Genomic DNA, 20,207 nt, shown 5'->3' with positions numbered 1-20,207 from the left:
GGCCAGCGATCCTCCCCCTCAGCCGCGCACCGCCCGCACAGCCCAACGCTGCCGCCCTCGCCCCCGCTACCTGCCGGCCGCGCCGCACCGCCCGCACCGCACCACCCCGCCAGCTGGCTCCTCCCGGCCGGCCCCGCCTCCCGCCTCCCACCGCCTCCCGCCGTCCGGGGGGCGCCGCGCGCCTCGGTCGGGCTCAGAGCAGCGCGGCGGGAGCAGTGGGCGCGCTGGGAGTCCCTGGCCATGGCGGAGAAAGTTTCGGTGGCTGCCGAGCGGCCGCGGGCCGCCGGATCCTCTTGCTCCGGCTCCTCCTCCGGCTCGGAAACTCTGTCCGAGGAGGGAGAGCCCGGCGGCGGGGCGGCGGCGGCGGTGGCTCCCGGCGCGGAACGGGCGAGCCGTGGCGGGCGGGCGGACGAGGACGATATTTCGCTGGAGGAGCGCGATGAGGAGGTGCGGGGGTGAGCGGGTGGGCACGGCGTGAAACGGGACGGGGCGGCTGCGAGCTCCGGTGCCACACTCCGCAGCTTCGGCTGCTGCCCCGGCCTCTTCTGGCTGCGGTGCTGTAGCGAGTGGGCTTGCGGCACTCTGTATATTTTTATTTTTCATTGCATATATATATGTATATATATATATGTGGTGGGGGTGTGTGTTGTTTAAGGCGATCCTGTTGATGCTAGTGTATCACCTTTGGGTAGCGTTACAGTAGAGCAAACTCCTCAATGTCAGACGGAAGTGATGGGCAAGGCTCCTGAACTACGGTAATCCTCTTAGGAGAGCTAATGACAGCCCATGGATTATTGCAGAGCTCCGTGGGTGATAGATCCGTACGTGATAGCAGCTCGGTGTGCTATGCCTCTGCTCCTCTCCTGGTCCTGCTGCAACGTCGTGTAACACACGTTTGGGAAAAAATTCCCAAATTCAAAAGCCTATAATACAGCAAAATCACCCTTTTGTGTCTGAGACAGCATTTTTATTGTGTTTGTGCAGTATGCATTCCTTAAGGGTATTTCTTTCCACATCCTCAGACCACACGTTGTTCTGCTTGGCTGCTGCTTCCCATTGCCCTTATTGACCACCCCATGCCCACCTCAATGCAGGGCAGAGTTCCCTCTCACTGTGGACAACTTTTAAGTTTCCTTTTTGGTGATATTTCTTTATTCACTGCCTTCAAAAGGTTGTGCAAAAGCTTTTTCAGAGACCCTGGCATCTTTAGCGGGGTGCCTGCAAGCCGCAGGCTGAAGTTATTTGTAGCCTGTTTGGCTGTGGTTGCTGGGAATTCTCTCTCCACAGTAACGAGTTGTTGATGGAGCTCCTGTTCCTTACTGCACCCACTGGTGCCACCTCTGTTCAGTTAATACAGCTGTACAACAGCATGGTGATGTGGATCTGAATAAAACTGTCTTTATCCCTCCTTTTCCTTTAGATATACAAACTTCAATCAGCTTCCAGCCATAAAGGGTGGAATTTACAGCGCAGAGCATTATTCACGGTAGTAGTGGTAGAAGAAAATATGAGCACATATAAACTTTGTTATTGCCATTTTTTTTCATAGAGCTGTGAACTTGCTTTATTCCTCAGACAGCAGAAGCTCTGTGGGTGATGTTGGGATGCTGCTTACTGTTAGGTAACTAATACACCCAACTTCTCAGCAGGTCTTGCACACACACAAGAGGTTGTGCTCACCGCAGTGTGGTATTGGCTGGTTGGGCGTTTGGCTGGTGGGTGTGCACAACGCTGTGTGGAACACACAAAGGCTGCCTGTTTGGTTAGAAGCTGCTGGCAGGCTGGTTAACTTCTGGGCAGGACTGGTTATTTCTCTGTGTGCTTTGGAGATGAGATACAGGCACCTTTTGAGCTGAAAGTACAAGCATGATAAGAAAGAAGTCAACACTGAATGCATTGGAATTGGCAAATTCTGCATGGTCAATGCAGAGATGCCTCATCTGCAGTTCATGATACTGGAAGAAACCAATATAAACTCATTTTAATGCAGTGGAGAATCACAGAATCACAGAATTGTAGGGGTTGGAAGGGACCTCCAGAGATCATGGAGTCCAACCCCCCTGCCAAAGCAGGTTCCCTACAGCAGGTCGCACAGGTAGGCATCCAGGCAGGTCTTGAACATCTCCAGAGAAGGAGACTCCACCACCTCCCTGGGCAGCCTGTTCCAGTGCTCCGTCACCTCACTGTAAAGAAGTTCTTGCGCACGTTTGTGCGGAACTTCCTATGCTGCAGTTTCCGGCCGTTTCCCCTTGTCCTGTCTCCACTCACCACTGAAAAGAGTCCAGCCTCACCATTCTGCCCCCCACACCTCAGATATTTATAGACCTGGATCAGGTCACCTGGATCAGAATGGTTGTTTGGGATATACAACCTTATTTCCCCTTTCTATTCCCCCCTTGTGGTTTACTTCATTATCTGATAAACTTGTTTTTGTTTGTTTTTTTTGTGCTTTGATTTTGCCAGTCCTTCTATTTTGGGGTAATAAGTACTTGCAGCTGAATGCTCGCCTGCTTGCAGAGCCACCTGACAGATCAGCCTGTGTAATCATAATTTTTTTATGTGTGCAAAGACACCAAAAGGCGTTAGGGTGCAGAAATGAACCAATATATACTGATTTAAAGCTGAGATATCATTAGTGTTACCTGTGCACTGAAACTTGTGAGGGAGTAGTGAAAGACAAGAGTAAAGTTTGAGATGAGCAATGCAGGTGGTTTCAGCCTTTGTGTGCTGCTTGTCAAAAGCTGAGTGTTGAGAGTTCTTGAACATCCCATTTTCACATAGACATCTCACAAATTACCACCAGAGAATGAAAATGTGAGCATCCTGTCCAGCGCTCTGTCTTCTGAGTACTTTTGGTATCGCGGAGCTTCAGCACTTGGTCCTGCTGTCCCAGGCTTCGTTTCTCCTCTTGGCCTGTCCTTGCTGCTGCTGACAGCTTAGTAGAAGTCTCTTGTTGCTGCTGCGCGGTATCCTTCGGACAGCAGTGAAACCAAGTGTCCCAGTACTACTTTCGCTGCTATTTCAGCCATCAGTATATTCTTTAGAACCACAGTGTATAGATTTAGTTTTAAAATAATTTTAAAATGAGTAATCAGAAAATGTGTTCATTTCCCCATACACTTCATGTGCTGTTCCAGTAGAACTATTTATTCCCTGTGACGCTGTATAATAATACTCTTGACAACTCTGACCTTGCCTCCTCCTAGACCTTTTCTTCAGACTAAACAACTCCAGTGCCTTTAATCTTTCCCTATTGCATGTGTTTTCAGATATCTGATCATTCTCACTTCTGTCTTGTGGACTTCTTCCAGCTGGTCACATCCGTCTAGAAGTGTAACATCAAAAAACAGGATACCAGTGTTCTTATGTTAGATCTTGCCAGGGCTGATTAGAACAGGAGGATTACTTCAGATTTTTCTCTAGGGGTGTTACTGTTTATATAGCCCAGGCTGATCTTGCAGTTTGTGATGTGGTATGATTTCTATGTTCCTACTTGAAGAATGATGTGAACGTTTGGTTTTAGCTCAGTAAAGGAAATTCACTGCTCTCATTTAGAGAAGGACTGTTTCTTCTATGTCCTGAAATTCACATCTGAGTGAAGAGTTGACTCAGAGTTGACTCTGAGAGGGAAATGGGGCAGGGAGTGTTAGGTTGGAAGAGAAGATACATCACTTTTTTTTCCTATACTTACTTCATCTATAAACTTCGCTTTAGGAGAAGAGGAGGAAAAAAAAAAAAAAAAAAAGAGAGAACCAGAGAAAAGCTTTCCTCTCATTTCATGTATGCAGCAGCAAATAGTAGGTTACAAGATTATGACCACTAGTTAGGAAGGCATTTTTGGTATCTTACTGTGAGATTTTGGAGACATGAAAAGGAAACCCAGCTTTAATCTTGTGGGAAGACATTGTTTCTGGAGTCTCAATGCATTGCACTGCTGCGGATAGCAAATGTGTGAAATTCACATAAATTTGAGCAAATTATTTGCCTGTGCTCTTGGAATGTGACTGACTGTGCTGATGGAAGCTACCAAGTTTGGGACTGCAGGGTGAAGAATTCATATGACATCTCTATGTAGTGTCTGTCTGCTTTACTAGACCACACCAGACTGGAGTTGTGTGGAAAGGAATAAATGCAAAATGTGCCAGGGTTTTCCTTCTTCCTTTTTACTGCATTGCTATCTGTACACTAGTCTTCCTTCTGGCATAAAAAGAGATTGTGAACAGGAAGCTTGTTTTATGGGGCTTATTGAAGCAAATAGTGCCAAATGTCATTTTGACTGCATTAGTTTCTTTCACTCAGAGTGTTTTGTAGTCATTCAGTCAAGCATGGGATGTGTTCTTTGTAGATGGTAGGTTCTAAATCTTGTTTTGTTGGGCAGGTGAGAGCTCACTTGGGTTAATCAGAAGGTGAAGGCAGGCTTGCCTACTTCAGTAATATAAAGGATCTGAAGTTTAAATTGTTTCAGAGTTGTCCTTTCTCCCTTTCTGTCAGTTGATCTACTTAGTGTATTTTTCTGCAAATCTTATCACAGTGGCTGGGACTACACTTTGCTTACCATTGCAGAATAGCAACCTGGGAGGATCAGTGGTTTTTCAGAGAGAATTATATTTTGTCATATTTCAGACTGTGACGACAATATGCTGTGGTTCCAAAACTTCTGAACTGCCCAGCATCTTCTAAATTACCGTACTGACTCCTCTTTTTTCATGATTTTAGGTATTATAGATACTTCTCCCATAAAAATAGGGGGATTATTTTGTTCTCAATTTATTCTTGCTCTGAAAATTAAATCTTTTATAAATTAAAGTGGTTGTCAGAGTTGATGAGATTTGGTCCTACATTGAAAGAACGAGCAACATGAAAAGACATAATTTCTGATGAAAAATGTCCACTGGCTTTTGATGAGGTTTATTCTTTGTTTTCCTCCCACTATCTAGTTGATGCGTATCATGTATTAAAAAAATCTTTTGCTGCGTAGAAAGCAAAGTGCAAGAGCTGTATCTGTTGCTTGTACTGAAACACCTGCATCTGCCTTCTTGTTGTTCATAGTCCAATCTGTTGGGTTTTGGGAAGTGTATGGTGGGAATTTGTTACTGGGAAGCTAAACGTCTGTGTGAAAGTATTTGTAGCAAGGTGGCAGGGGTGGTGAAGAGAGTGTTGCTCTGAAAGCTGCTCTTTCACACATTTGTCCTTAAACATATGTCTGCTAGAAAGCTACAGTACCTCCTGCATCGCAGATTGTCTGCCAGATCTTCACCCCAGCCAAACTATAACTGGGGGGAATGGGGGAGAGGGGAGTAGTGGAAATAAAATGCATTAAGATAAAGTATGTGATGAATGATGGCAATGCTTACATGTGCATCCATATGTAGTGGAGATGGTTGCACTTCTGTCACTGTGACCCAGCTAGTAGTAATGTTTTTGTTGTGCTTGCCCTGCCAAAGGGCTAACATTGGAACATGCTTTAACAGTGTGGAAGATATCACAGGACTTTTTTTTCCCCCCTCCCAATTGTTTCAGACTTTATTGTCTCTGACAGTGATGAATCATTCCCTGTTGAAGTACACTCTGAATGCTGCAGCTACCTAGGGATAAATTGCCTAATTGTAAGAGTGTGATCTTTAGATCACACTGAAGAACAGTAATGCAGTCATAAAACGTGTATTTCTCTGTGTAAGTGTGATTGCAGTGGGATTAACTAAACACTCATCTAGCCAAGTGGAGGCTGCAAACTGTTTTTGTCACGTGAGCTGGAGGAACAACACTGCCTTTGTTTTTACATATGCTTGTGATAACTTACATTCGAAGTTAAATACTACACTGTAGTCTGTAGGTCTGTCTCAGTGATCATTTAAAACACATTCTTTGTATTAGAAAGAAATGAAATGATGTTTCTGTCCTGTGCAAAATTTGAAGTAAAACTATAAGGCTTGCATGCTGATGTAGTATGTTGACCTTCGCTGGGTACCACATGTCTGCCAGGCTGCTGTCACAGTCCCCTTCCTAGGAAGGACAAGAGGAGAAAATATGGTGAGAAAAAGGCTCATAGATAAGGATAGGATGGAGAGATCACTCAGCGATTACCATCACAGGCAAAACAGGATAAGGAAGACTGATGCAGTTGGTTGCCTGTTGCTAACAAACTACAGCAGTGAGAATTAAAGATCGTTTTCTTCCCATCCACCTCTTTTATCTCCTCCACCTGAGCAGCACAGGAGAACAGGAACTGAGGCTGCAGTCAGTCCTTAACACTTCCATTCTGCTGCTCCCCATGGCCACTGTGCCCTGCTCCACGTGGGTCCGTCCCGCGGGATGCCGTCCTACCCCAGCTGATGCTGTGTGGGCTCCCCACGGGCAGCAGCTCTGCAGGCACAGCTCCACACGGCTCCGTCCCACAGGGCCCCCCCTCAGGAGCTGCTCTGGCACTGTCCCACGGGCGGCAGCTGCCCCAGCCCTCCCGCCCCACCGCAGGCTGCTCCCCACGGGCTGCTCCTGCGGGGTATCCGTGGGCCGTGCCTCCTCCGGGCCTCAGCCGCTGGTGCACCATGGGCTCCTCCGTGGCTGCACGGGAGATTTGCTCCGCGTGGTGCCTGTGGGCTGCAGAGGGACGGCCTGCTCCTCTGTGGGCCTCTGTGGGCTGCAGGGAGCACCTCCTGCACCAACCTTGATGCCTGCAGGGCTGCTTCTCTCACATTTCTTACTCTTCTCTCCCAGCTTCTGTAGCACAGCATATTTCCTCTTTCTCTCAGAGCACACCCAGCATTGCTCATGGCTTAACTTGGCCAGGTCAGCCCTGCAGCTTCCCCAGCAGCAGACTATTTCCATGTAAATCCAGTACAGATGTATCCCAAAAACACACTGGGAAAAGAGGTGACTCATGGATGTGGGCTTTATCTAACACTGCGTTGTTGTGTTACCTGTGGTTTAGTCTGAGATTCTGGATTATTTGTACAATATTACTAATATTTGCGGCTCTTTGGAGATTGTTTTCAAGATATTTGGTGGGCATAAATAATCCTGTAACTGCAATATCTCTCTTCTCACTTGGAGCAAGTGGGAGCTGAAGAAGCAGATTCAGGCACTGAGTTGCTTATCTGTTTTCATGTGCCAAAGAGAGGTGAGCACTTGAAAATCTCCTATGGAGATATACGGAGGAGGTGATAATTCCTGTCTTCAGAACAGAATTTGAACGCGTTCCTAAAAGTGGTTCAGAGGGCTTTTTGTACGCTTTAAATTTTACAAGGAGGAAGAAATAATCATGAAGCTAGTCTTCAGGACCCCATGCATACATGTTCAACTGAAATCAAATGTGACAGAACGTAATTTCTGAGATCTTTTCCTCGGTGTTTGAAGGAGGACTTAGGTCCTGTGTCATCTGTTGCCTTTGCTTTGATGTCACTTTGGCTTAATGTAAACTACATTGAACTGATTGTAAAGAAACATGGCAGCGTGGTGCTTCACTTGTACTATGAGGAAGCTCCATATGATAGGGCTGCACTGCTGGCAGTAACGGTTTGTGTGAAGTTGTGTTTACACATAGGGCTGAAAAAGTCCTAGGTCTCAAGACGTGGAGTATGAGGACTGTCAAGTGCAATGTAAATGAGAAGATACTTGAGCTAGCAAGCTGAGCAGATAGACTTCTACTGTGAGAATCTTAAGTAATGAGATCCCTTTCCTCTTGGTTTGGTTGTGTGTTATATTCCTTCCCTCCTACTCTCCAAAGCATAGATACAGCCTCAAACATTACCATGCTCAAGAATTTACAGTGGTTTATCAATTTACATGGTTTATTATCTTACTATTTGAGTTACGCTATGTTGACAAACATTAACCAACAACATGCTTCTATGCAAAGCATGAGAAGAAGGTATTTATCCTTATTTTAGGGACAAGAATCTGAAATGGCAGAGTTCAGTGACTCATGAAAAAAGCTGTATGAGAAAGCTAGGAATGTGAACAAAGTTTTCTATTAAAGTTTCCTTAGCCAAAATTACTCTGACACCAGGCAATTTTTGTATACTCAATACAGTGAAGCAGACGCTGGTTAGAATTTGGGAGGCAGGTTCTGTCTGTTTTCTGTTTGCCTCCCGTACTGGGAAATAGCTTGTTCAGTCTCTACAGAGCCCCTTTAAAAATTCCAGTATGTGCTTCAAATAATCTACAATCCAAACTACGTTGTCTCCTCCTTCATCCTTAAGATTTGTTTTCAGTGTTTTAGTTCTTTCAGCTGTGGAGTTTAAAGTTCTTTTAAAAAGAATTTTCATAGTTGAGCGTTACTGAGATATTAAGATGTATGACTGATGAAAGACTCATCATTATGAAATGTTGGTAGCTGTGTATGAAATAATAGAGAAGAGGTGCATGTACTTAAGGGCAAGCTAGTTGAGAAGATGAAAGTAAGTGTAGGAGAGCGGTGATAAATTCTGGCCTATTATCAAGCAAGAGACTTGTCTTCACTTTTATTTTGCAGATCCAAGTAGTTTTACTGATCCTTTTGTAGCTGAGAGGGATGCTGTGATCACACTTCTGGATGAAGAGCTATCCTAGTGTAGCCAGACCAGACAGCAGTGGGATGAACATCTTGCCCTCCTGTACAAATATAACAAAGCTGATGAGTTTGGTTTACCCAGGTTTGAACTACAATTATGTCAGGGGTTAGAGTTTTAAGTGTTCTATTGTATAAACAGTCTGGTAGCTCTTGACACAGACTTTCTTTTTTGAGTGTCTCTAGGTTTTGAGTGGGAAACAGGGATTAATGCAAAACTTTTTTTTTTTTTACTTTTTTTTCCCTCCCTTTACTGACCTATGGTCTTGAACTGATAAAGGAGATTTATTCATTTATTTTTGCTAAATATAAAGAGCTCTCCCAAAATGATTGCATGTTAAATGTGGATGAAAATAAATAATGGTATGGCTACCTGTATAACAAAGCAAGAGATGAATTCCCTGTTGCCTTGCAAAGAATCTTGTGTGTTAGAGGCCTTTTGCAGTATTGCATTTTATGCTGGTGTATATCTCAACATATTCTTTTTATTTTTTTAACTTTCTTTTTTTCTTTTTATTCCCAGAAAGTAGTGTTTGTAAACCGAGTGACAAACTTACTTTGTGAGGCCATACTGCCATGCTTGATGGACTGCACAATTAATTGCACCTGGACTACTAATAATCCTGTTGTTTGTAATAGCCTGGCAACCCTGGGAAAGAGAGCTGTGGGTGAATGGAGAAGGTGAACTGCTGCACTGAATTGCTAATTTGATTTTCATTGTTACCTCAGGAAACCTTTACTAGAACATGGTAATGCTTTGTACATACAGTGCAGAGGCTGCTTTTATTGTACGGTTGTTATTCAGACCATATAACAAAAATGTCTCAGATCCCTTTCATGAAGTGTTTCAGGTTTTGTGCATGACAGGGAAGGGCAGGAGGTAACATACCAGAGGCATGGTGTTCTGAGCTAGTTAACAGGGTAGATTGTTTGCAGAAAGTCACGGGAAAGCCTGTAGCTCAACTGGGTCTTTATGGTTTTGATAAGTACATAGGCTAATGTAAACCTTCAGGAGGTGTTTTAATGCATTATCTGTGGTTCCTTACTTTGTTCAAACAGTGTTTGTTGTTTCTGTGGAGCAGTGGTGATAACATTACACCATTTGTGGGCCTGTTCTACAATTAAAGCTGCTGTTGATTTCCTGCAGTAAGCAGGGAATTGTTTTAAATATGCTGCTCGGTCCATGCTCTTGAAAAACATATGTCTAACGTACACACTGAGCAGTGAGGTTGGGAGCTTGAGCACATCATTTTTTGACTTGGTCATTGCAAGAGAGTGACAGTCATTGATGTGATAGTTCTTGAGTCTGTTGAACCGTAGGCTATGAACTGAGATTACAGCTTGAGCTTGGAGTTGCACTGAATTCTTCTGAGAGAACATGTGAACATATGTATTCAAACAAAGCCTGTACTTAGATAGTTGTTAGACATCTGCTTTTCTGAGGAAGATGACACTGGGTTGAAAAAAATCTGTAGTGGTTTACAGTGCTATCACTTTCTGCTTAGCATTACCTTCGTGTCTGGCAGCTCCTTCTGCCATCTCCCCTCATTTGCTTCTATCCCAACTCAAATGCTTAGTTTTAAGTTCCCATCACGATAATAATGGCTGAACTAAAGGGTTGAACTAAGGGTTACTTGTAAAAGCCTCTAGTCATGCAGTAGAAGAGCTACAGGCAGGGTAATGCTGTGACACTTGACAAGCAAAAGGAGAAAAGAGGTTCAGTTAAGGTATAATGACATACGCAAGAGGAAAACTTCCATAGTTTTCAGTAAATCTTATTCTTCAAAACAGGTAGCTATTAGCATTATTGTAGGGGGGGCATTAAACACAAACTGACTGCATGTTAAAAATATAAATCTAAAAGCCACACCAGCAGGCACTTCAGATGTAAACTTGTTTAGGGTGAGGAGAAAGACTGCATCTGAACTTAGGTATGTCAGTAAACGCTCGAACATCTGGGAAGTGCAACTGTCATCTTAGCTCACCTGCATGCTGCTCGAGGGAGCAGCTGTGCCAGGGTCTGGGTCGATGTACCTTGAACACAGCAGAGAAATAGCCTTGTATGTGCTCTTGTGACCTACAGGCAAGCAGAGACAAGTTTTATTGCTTTAAGAGCTAAAGTTGTATAATTCCAGGTCTCCCTTTCCAATGTGTCGCTCCTTAGGTAGTGTTTTGTTGACATGGGAATTATATTAAGAAAAAGTAAATTGCAGAAACTGCAGATGGTGAATGTAGATACATTGACTCACAGATCCAGAGTTGGAATGAGCAAACTGAATATTGGGCTCTAACTTGGGTCAAGTCAGGAATGTTTTTCATTGTCTGTTACAGTCTTACCTGTAGCTAGCTCCATTTACCAAAACCTTGCATGCTATTTGCATTTCTTTTAGAAACAGCTGCTTTGTTATTAATGAAATTTTAAGTTATGCAGTTGTTCTCCCTATGATTACATTAATTCTTTAATTTTTTTTCCATGTGGGAGGTTAATGGATTATGTTGCATTATTTAATGCTAAAATTTCTTGTGTGTGGCTTTTGGAAAATGGATGCTGTGGTTGTCTGGAGATGAGTCTTACATGAGGAAGGATGTAAGGAAATCCTCTTCCTACAAAACAAGCGGGACAGTGGCGACAGTCTGTCCCTTGGAAACAAGTAGCGCTGCGTGGGGGGGATGGATTAGCAGAATGAAACAACTGGAGCTAGGGACTGCATTTGCTCTGTATGTGTTCTGGGGGTACTGCCTTCAGGCTAGCTATCATGTGATACCAGTGGGCTGATGTTCTGGCGTGTACAGGAATTGGGTATGCTTTGGGACTTGCCAGCTGGCAAGTGGGAGCCTCGCTGACTTGTTTGGAGCACTTGTGGGTGTGGTGTGGTGTTTTTCATTAGTTGTTAATGTCTGTTTTCGTTGATTATAGTTGAGGTAATATGCTTTCATGAGAGAATTAACAGGTGTTTGGTGTGTTAATCCTTTCTGTTTAGATTTGAGTTTGGCAGTCCACCTTTCAAATGCCTTGCCTGTCGAAGGCTGTGATTTCTGTCTGCCTAGATTTTTAGCAGGAATGTTCTTCCTACACGCAGTAACTTCTTGGCAGCTTCTTTCTATGTTTAGGCATAGTTATTTCTAAACAGATTCGCCTATCTCCTAGGAGACAAAGCAGTACCATTGCATATGATATTAATCCTTAAAGATGTTATATGTGCATGTAAGTAAACATGGAGAAATTACATCGTTTGCCTTATCCTTGAAGAGATGTGGATAAAAAGAATAGCTTGACCTGCTTTTAATCTCTGATGGTACTGCAAACAGAAGCCTACTGCAGTGTGCTTTGGTGATTGTGCAGTGTTTGTACTTGTTCAGATAGCATCCAAATAAAGACAGTTAAGCTGCTTAAATAAACTTGTGGGCAAAATATATTCTCCTAGCAATATACAAGATATTTGTTTACTGTAAATATAAAGCTAGAGTGCAGGCTTTAAGGACTGAAATCACTGTAGCTTTAGTGCATTGTATGTGGCACATAGCTCACTGCATAGTGGGTTAATGACATTTGTATACTGCAAGTCTTCAGAAGAAGCTTCTTGAATTTGTTCTTGATATGATGGAGTGTATATTGACATAAGGTATATGCAGTATGCAAAGCTGTTCTCATTGAGTTTCATATTAGGATGGTTCTAAGAATAGAATCATATCAAATAAATGGCCTGGGTTGAAAAAGACCACAATGATCATCTCGTTTCAACCCCCATGCTGTGGGCAGGGTCACCAACCACCAGACCAGGCTGCCCAGAACCACATCCAGCCTGGCCTTGAATGCCTTCAGGGATGGGGCATCCACAACCTCCTTGGGCAACCTGTTCCAGTGTGTCACCACTCTCTGAGTGAAAAGCTTCCTCCTAATATCTAACCTAAACCTCCCCTGTCTCAGTTTAAAACCATTCCCCCTTGTCCTGTCACTATCCACACTCATGAACGGTTGTACCCCTTCCTGTTTATATGTGTCCTTCAAATATTGGAAGGCCACAGATTTTGTATAGTTATAGACTATACAAAATACATATATAAAGATCTAAATTATGCAAGTGAAACTAGAAAGAAGTCAACCCTGAAGGCATTTTCCTACAGACACAGCACTTACCAGAAGTAACTGTATTTGTATATGTAAAGGTGATGTGGCAGAACACTTTCTGAAATGACCAAGAGACGTCCTGTACATGCTGAGCACTTCAGTGCTGTGATGAGGTATTTGGAGTTGTACTACAACACAGCTAAGCACAGAGGTACACACAGGTCTGAATATAAAATCTGCTCGATCAAAATTATCATTCTGTTGTACTGTATTGTACTCGTCATGCAGTACTTAAGTGCTCTTATGCACTCCTGATTATCCGTCTAAGTGCTTTTGTGTGGAAGTGCAGACATGAAGTATAAGCTTATGTAAATGTCATAAAGCAAAAAAAACCTGACTCTTGCATGTGATTATGCACAGCCGCAGAGCTGATGTTTTTAAGGCTCTGTTGAATCTGGCTGAAGTCAAAAGAAATTAAGTTCTGTTTTTCATCTTTGCTTCTCTGCTTCTATGCTGTTTTGTGCCTTTAATGACTAACACTTGGTTTTACAGAATTTGATCTCAGTGGCTACAGATCAAGTTTGCTGAGAGCAATTATAAATAAAAAACTAGCTAGCCTTGCAAAATGGTGGGCTGTGTTTCTTCCCCTGGTCTCTAAAGCTGAAAGCCAGATCTGTTACTCATGAACGCCTGTGAAAATCCATCCTTTGGTGTGCTCTAGTAAGTGCATTTTGTTCCCAGTGAAGTCTTCAAATGTTTTTGTTAACCTTCAGTAAGAGCAGCAGCACTGGCTGCAGATACCCACATGGTGGCGTGGGAGCTGCAGAGGCCTCTGTTCACAAGGCCACCCCATGCAAGACGTAGCTGGTTCCAGAAGATCCACTCAGGCGATAGCTGAGCTCATCAGCCAAGCTGGTGGTCTCTTTAGGAAAGCATGTCAAAGAAAGGATAAAAATGCAATGTACTGGGGAAGGAAAGAAGGACAGGAAGAAAAGAAGGTGCTCTCGGTGCTGAGCAGAGGTTCCTCTGTAGCCTGTGGAGATGCCTGTGGTGGAGCATGTTTTTCTAGGATTGCGGGCCTTGGTAAGGGCCCATGCTGGGGAAAATTGTGAGGAGCAACTGAGATGAGGTGTTCTGGACTGATAACCCTTCCTTCCCTTGTTCTGTTTAGGGACCTTACAGATCCATCCCCCTCCATAAGCAGGGTAGCCAGCCTCTAGGTCATGATGCTCAGGCCCCATCCACCCTGGCTGGAGTGCTCCCAGGGATGGGGCATCCATAGCTTCTCTATGCCAATGCCTCACTGCCCTGTTGACTAAAGAATTTCCCATTTACATCCTACGTAAATTTTCACTCCTTTTGTTGAAAACCATTCCCCTTTGTCTTATCATTATCAGAGAGTGTAAAAAGTCTCTCTCCCTCATGTTTGTAAACTACTTTTTAGTACTGGAAGGCTGCCATGAATTTTTCTTGGAACTTCTCCAGTCTGAATAAACCCAGCTGTCTCCACCTTTCTTCACAGGAGATGTGCTCCTGCCCTCTGCTCATCTTAGTGACTTCCACTGGACCCACTCCAACAGCTCCCTGTTTTTTTGTGTGCTGGTGGTCCCATGCCTGGATGCAGTTCTGCGAGTGGGGTCTCATGACGGCAGAGTAGAGGAGGACAGTCAGCTCTCTCTCTGCTGACTACCCTTCTTTTGATGCAGCTCTGGATATAGTTGGTGTTGTGGGCTGTAAGTGGACATTGCTGGTTCATATCCAGCTTATTGTCCACCAGGACCCCGAGTTTTGCTTGTGATGGTAAGTGCTCTCTCTGTCTTTATCTCAGCTCATGAGCCTTTCCATCTTATTTTCATCTTCCTTCCATGGAAGAGTGAGAGAGTGACTGGGTGGGATTCTGGCAATTGGTACAGGACAAACCATTACTGTTGTTTGTACATATAATGCATGTGGAAAACTTTCTATGAGGAAATTGCCTGGGAAAAAATGTAGTTATGTGTATGTTCAAGAAGCTGATATGGTGGCAGCTGGATCTGTGCTCACTTTGCAGGTGATTTTTTGTTTTCTTTCCTTAATGAAGCTGTATAAGTTGAGTTTGCAGTCAAATGAATTTAACACATTAAACATCACCTCTCGTGCCTAACTGAGGCAGGGTTCTTGGCTTTGTGTATTCTCATCTTTAACCATACCTTTTCTCTGAATGTGCCTGGTGCTAATGTCATATAATAAAGCTCCCACATGGGGGGGGTCCCCCAGGTTGTGGGTCAGCTCCCATCTGGGCTGGCTGTGGGTCAGCTCCCACCTGTGAGGGTCTCCCAGGTAGTGGGTCAGCTCCCACGTGGGTGGAAGCCCCCAGCTGTGGGTAAGCGGCCAAATGGGGGGAAGCTCCCAGCCATGGGTCAGCTCCCACCGCAGGGGGTGCCTCCCATTGTGGTTCAGCTCACTCCTGAGGGGCTGCCCACAGTTTGTGGGTCATCTCCAACCTGGGGGGCAGCAGTTACCCCTGCTCGTGCTCCTACCCGGGGGCATGAAGCCGGGTATGCCTCCCCCCAGTGCTCCTGCCCACTGCTGGGATCATCCCCCGGTGGCAGGGACGATGCAGCCCCAGCAGCCGATGGGGCTGCAGCTTGGGGCCGCAGTGCGTGGGCAGTCCCCACAGCCCACAGGCAGCTGCCCGCTGCAGGCTCCCAGCCACCCCGGACCCTCAACTGTCCTCCAAGGACCTCCGGTGCAGCAGCAGGTGCGCCTCGTGCCCGGCATCCTGCCCACCATCTTAGAGCAGGAGGAGGAGCCCTTTGGAGATGCCGTGGTGCACACGGAGGACCAGGGGCAGCCAGCACCCATCAGCATGTGCCCCCATCCCACCATGGCTCTGCTCACCTGCAGCATTGCAGCGCTGGAATCAGGTGGTGAGTTTGGGGGCTGCAGAGCGGGCGGCAGGCTGGTGGCACCGGGTGGCTGTGGGAAAGATGGCATTGCCTCACTGCGCATTTTCTTGCTTTTCCAGCAGCGACAACCAGCTCAGACATCCCGGAGGACATCACCGACATCGGTGACCTCCTGGCTTGGATGAACAGCGGTGAGTTTGGGGGCAGCAGAGCTGGCGGGGGAGTGTTTGCGCCCATTTGGTGTGGGAAAGCTGGCTTTAACCCTGTGGTGATTTTCTTTCTCTTCCAGAAGTGGCACCCAAAGAGGTCCCGGACACCATCCCGGGCATGGATGTTGACTCGGCCGAGTGCCCAGCCCCTGCCTGCACCACCAGTGGGCACCAGCAGAGCACTGGCAGCATCCAAGCCACCAAGAGGAAGCTGCCGCAGAGGCAGGATGCTCCAGAGCAAAAGCGCTCACGCTAGGCGAAGCTGGGTGGGCTCAGCAAAAACGGGAGCATCTGCAGAAACCAGCCCATGTGGTGCAGCAGGAGACATAGCCAACAAATAAGGCTACCTGTAGCCCTGGGCTTCTCGCACAGAGCAGTGGCAGTGCTCCAGGGGCACCGGCACTGGCCCCAACCCCTCCAAACCTGGGCTGTCCACCAACACCACCTTGGACTGCAACAGTGTGGGACTCCATTAGATTATGTTATGTTATGGCATTTTATGTTATTTTATGTTCAATTACATTAAATTACTTTAAATGATTAAATGCTTTGATGACCTTTGCTATGACCTTTGCTATGATGACCTGCAGTTGTTTATGCAGCACCAACCCCCCCCCCAGACCCCAGCCCAGAGCCACATGCAGCCTGGCCTTGAATGCCTCCAGGGATGGGGCATCCACAGCCTCCCTGGGCAACCTGTTCCAGTGCCTCACCACCCTGTGTGAAAAACTTCCTCCTAATACCCAACCTAAACCTCCCCTGTCTCAGTTTAAAACCATTCCCCTTGTCCTATCACTATCCAGCCTCGTAAACAGTTTCCCCTCCTGAAGAAGTGCTGGGTTATTTTCTGCACTGATTGGGCAAGCAGTCTTTCTGGCCAGCAAGGCAATCATTGCACTGACTATACCATCAGTGCCCAGAACTTATGACCATGGCCCATGCTGCTCTGCGAGGGCTGGACAAGGTGCTCAAGTCGTCAATGAAGATATTAAACAGGATGGGCCCCAGCACCGACCCCTGAGGGACACCACTTGTAACAGGTCTCCAGCTAGACTTCACTCCACTGACCACCACCCGTTGAGCACGGCCCTCCAGCCAGCTCCTTATCCAACAGAGGGTAAAACTGTCCAAGCCACAGGCAGCCAGTTTCCGCAGAAGGATACTGCGAGAGACCATGTCAAAGGCTTTGCTGAAGTCTAGGTAGACTACATCAACAGCCTTTCCCTCATCTACCAGTCTGGTCACCCAGTTGTAGAAAGAGATGAGGTTGGTCAAACACAACCTGCCTTTCACGAACCCATGCTGGCTGGGCCTGATCCCATGGACGTCGCACACGAGCCGTGTGATCTCTCCCAGGAGGATTTGTTCCATGACCTTCCCTGGCACTGATGTCAGGCTGACAGGCCTGTAGTTTCCCGGATATTGGGAGATGGTGAACTAGATTGTCTTGCAGATCTTCTCCAAACTTGATAATTCTATGTTTTTAAGTAGGTACTGGAACTGCTGTAGGAGTGACCGGAAGTCTGAAATTTTCAGTTGTCCCAGTAGAGCTGCAGTGTGTTTTCATCTGTCACTTGTCATTTTATAAGGACCAGCAGTGATTGTTTGTACACTGAAAATAAACAGTAACACCGGTAGGATTTTGTAATGTACAATTACATTTCAAGAAATCCAAAGTGGATTTAATTCCTGGAAGTGAAGGCTATTTGATTTTATTCAGACAGACGATAAAATAAATCTATTGATGAGATGGCATACTTAGATTAAAAGGAGGGTTGGGAAAATTGGATTATCTGACATGATTTACCCTTATAGTTACTTCTGCAGTCTCATTGCCGGTAGTTTGTTCTTCTGGGCAAAGGGTAGCTTTTTTTCCACTAGGAGAGTGCAAGTCCAGGTTAGGAACTGTAGGCATTTAAGAAGTCTTTAAATCAGTATGTGTGTTTAAGACTTGTGTTGTAGAGAAACGCGTGAGCTGGAACCTTGCTCTTGTTCTATGTGAAAGGCTTAAAATTCCAGGTCTAACTGGATCGAGGCTTGTGTTCCCTAATAGGTGATGTAAATAGAAAGAAGGTGATGTAAATAGGAGAAACCTGTTGTTTTTCCCTTTTCCTGCAGGCTGTAAGCAGAGCTTCCTGCATGAGGGAAGTTGATGAGTTTGGATGAGCAAGGTGCCGTTCAGCGAGGACTTGTGTGCAGCTGTACCTGCCAGGGGCACTCTGCTGCAGTGGCTGGGTTCCCTGCTGCCATGGCACAACAGGTGTATGTGGCGATGGGGCTGGGGCCCCAGTTTGTTGCCCTCACTTCTCTATTTGGCCTGTGCTTGGCTTCAGTGTTTGCCAGTGTGGCAGATTTATCAGCTGTGTTGTACAGAATTGGTTTTGTAGAGATTACCTTTTTTCCTTCTACTGTATTTTTAGCTGATTTTTCCCCAAACTAGTTGTTGCTGTTTTTCTGTTCAATGGCTTTTCGTTCTTGCCTCAGTTCAGCTACCAATGTGTGTTGCTTTAGTAAAGTCAGGTTCTTTTTGGAGACATTTAAGTCTTGTAACAATGCCTGTATTCCAGAAGTAAAGCTGGTTGCCTTCATTTAAAAGAGAGATAGTCTGGCTACTCACACACAGAGAGGAAAGTGAATAGATGGCTTATTTGTGTTGGCCTAATTTAATGAGTTCCATGAAACACTACTGCAATTACTTCTTCCTCAGTGTCAGTAGCACGTTATTGTGTACCTATTCATAAGATAGATCTTTTCATCTGAATGAAAAACAGAGCTAGCAATCATTTCTGTGCTATTCAAAGGTGTGCGGCTGTACCAATGAGCTGAAACAAGTGTGGCACTCTGAAGAGGGATGGCGTATTTGCAGACATCCCAACAGCCAAACTGAAAATTTTTCCAGGAATATCTTTCGTGTTGCAGAAACAAACAAAACAGAAACATACACAATTCCTACAACTGATTGTCAGCTTGGTTACCTGGCCAAATTTAGTGTCTCCATTAGAGAAGGTATACTGATGCCCACTGTTTGACTTCGAGCTTTGCTTTTCTTCAGTGTATGTTTATTCCAGGTCTGGCTGAAATACATTACCTATTTTCCTGTGTTCCTATAGTCTGTGTTAGGTATCCTGAGACTGCAACTAGTCCAGTGTGTTTGTCACCTGATGTTTAGGATGGTGATGTTTACCTCCTTGCATATGCGCACAAGGGTTGGCTGTGACTCTGTATGCACCATGTGTTTCAGCACAGGTGCTTATCTAACACATGGCAAGTAGGAAGGGTTCATAGCCATGCGGAACTGCTGTTGTGCAAACTGCTGCCATCAGTACTGCTATTGTGCAAACTGCTGCCGTCAGTCTTGTATGTTACTGATAACTTCTCATCACCCAGCAGCGTGCTTAAGCAGAAGGAACAGCTGCATATCCATTCATATGCACAGCTGGCTAATGGGACAGTGACACTCCTGAAGTACAACTCTAATCCATCTGCTTCTGGTGACATATTCAGAGCTATCTCTTGCCTCAGCACAGGCAGGAATTTGGAAAAGAGTGATGAACATTTGAAGTTACTAAACCTTGGGACAGGTACCTGCCCTGCCTCCTTAGGTTAGGGAAAGCTGAGGCACGTTGCAGCACTATGAATTTGTCTCAGTAATCGGACAACTTTCTCTCAGATATCGTGGCTCAAATTGTCTACCTGAGGTGAGAAACTGATTGACAAGAAAATTGAAGAAGACACTATGAATGGAGATGGTGGCTAGATTCAGAGAAATGGAAGAGAAAGGAATTTATTTAATCTTCTCTCCTGTAATGTCTTTACAATAAACTGGTTGTGAGTATTGCTTAGAAATTCAAGTTCAGGATGCAAAGACCTCGTGAGTGCAGGTGAAACTTGTGAAGCTTGGAAAGCTCATTAATTTCTGTTTTGTACCATCCCTCTCTCTCAATTTAAAATTCTGGCAGTGTGTAACCATTTCTTATGTGCCTGAACTGGGATAGGCTTGTGATAAACTTGTGGGAACTCTGGCTTGCTTTCCACTGACTTTCAGGTCAGCTTCCCAAATGAAGGCAAAAGTAAATTACCTGTAATATACTGACGTTCATCACAGCCTCCTACTGATACAGGTGTAGATTGCTGTTTGCTTTTCAGGCTGCTGTCTGATGAGGATGCTGTGATCAGAACTTCATTCAGACTTCATAACATAAGCTGAATTGTGAGGATTTCAGGTCTGGATGGGAGCATATAGACATCCATGCATCTAGAATACATGCTTCAGATCAGGTACAGATGAATTATTGCAATACAAGCATTAGACTTATTTAGGATAAGTGGAGAAAAATGGAATTTTAAATGCTGTAAGGGCTTTAAACAAGTAGACTGTAAATGTGTGGATGAGTGTGATGGAAAGACTCAGTCTTGTGTGCCGCTGTGAAGGGTTTTATGTTGACAGTGTTTTTAAGTCATGATTATTTACCTTTTATATTGGGGGATAGGAAGGT

At 45.1% G+C, this 20,207-nt stretch overlaps 2 protein-coding genes across 2 annotated transcripts in view; both read left to right on the top strand.

Moving 5' to 3' along the window:
* Positions 1-240: 240 nt before the first annotated feature.
* MAST4 (microtubule associated serine/threonine kinase family member 4) overlaps positions 241-20,207 on the top strand; it is a gene marked incomplete at both ends in the record, with an annotated part of 287,804 nt that continues 267,837 nt past the window's right edge. The window contains one exon of the mRNA XM_079548763.1: positions 241-447. Within this exon, the coding sequence (XP_079404889.1) occupies positions 241-447 (207 nt within the window). The remainder of the gene's footprint in view (positions 448-20,207) is intronic.
* LOC306957190 (uncharacterized protein) lies at positions 15,009-15,967 on the top strand (the record flags this gene model as incomplete). Its single annotated transcript, XM_079548581.1, is given in 4 exon segments — positions 15,009-15,080; positions 15,082-15,523; positions 15,622-15,693; positions 15,792-15,967. Coding segments are annotated over 4 exon segments (762 nt in total).

This window comes from Tetrao urogallus (assembly GCF_951394365.1).
Source record: "Tetrao urogallus genome assembly, chromosome: Z".
Taxonomy (NCBI): Eukaryota; Metazoa; Chordata; class Aves; order Galliformes; family Phasianidae; genus Tetrao; species Tetrao urogallus.
Note: the sequence above shows the minus strand (reverse complement) of the source record. Positions and strands in the feature narration are given on the sequence as shown.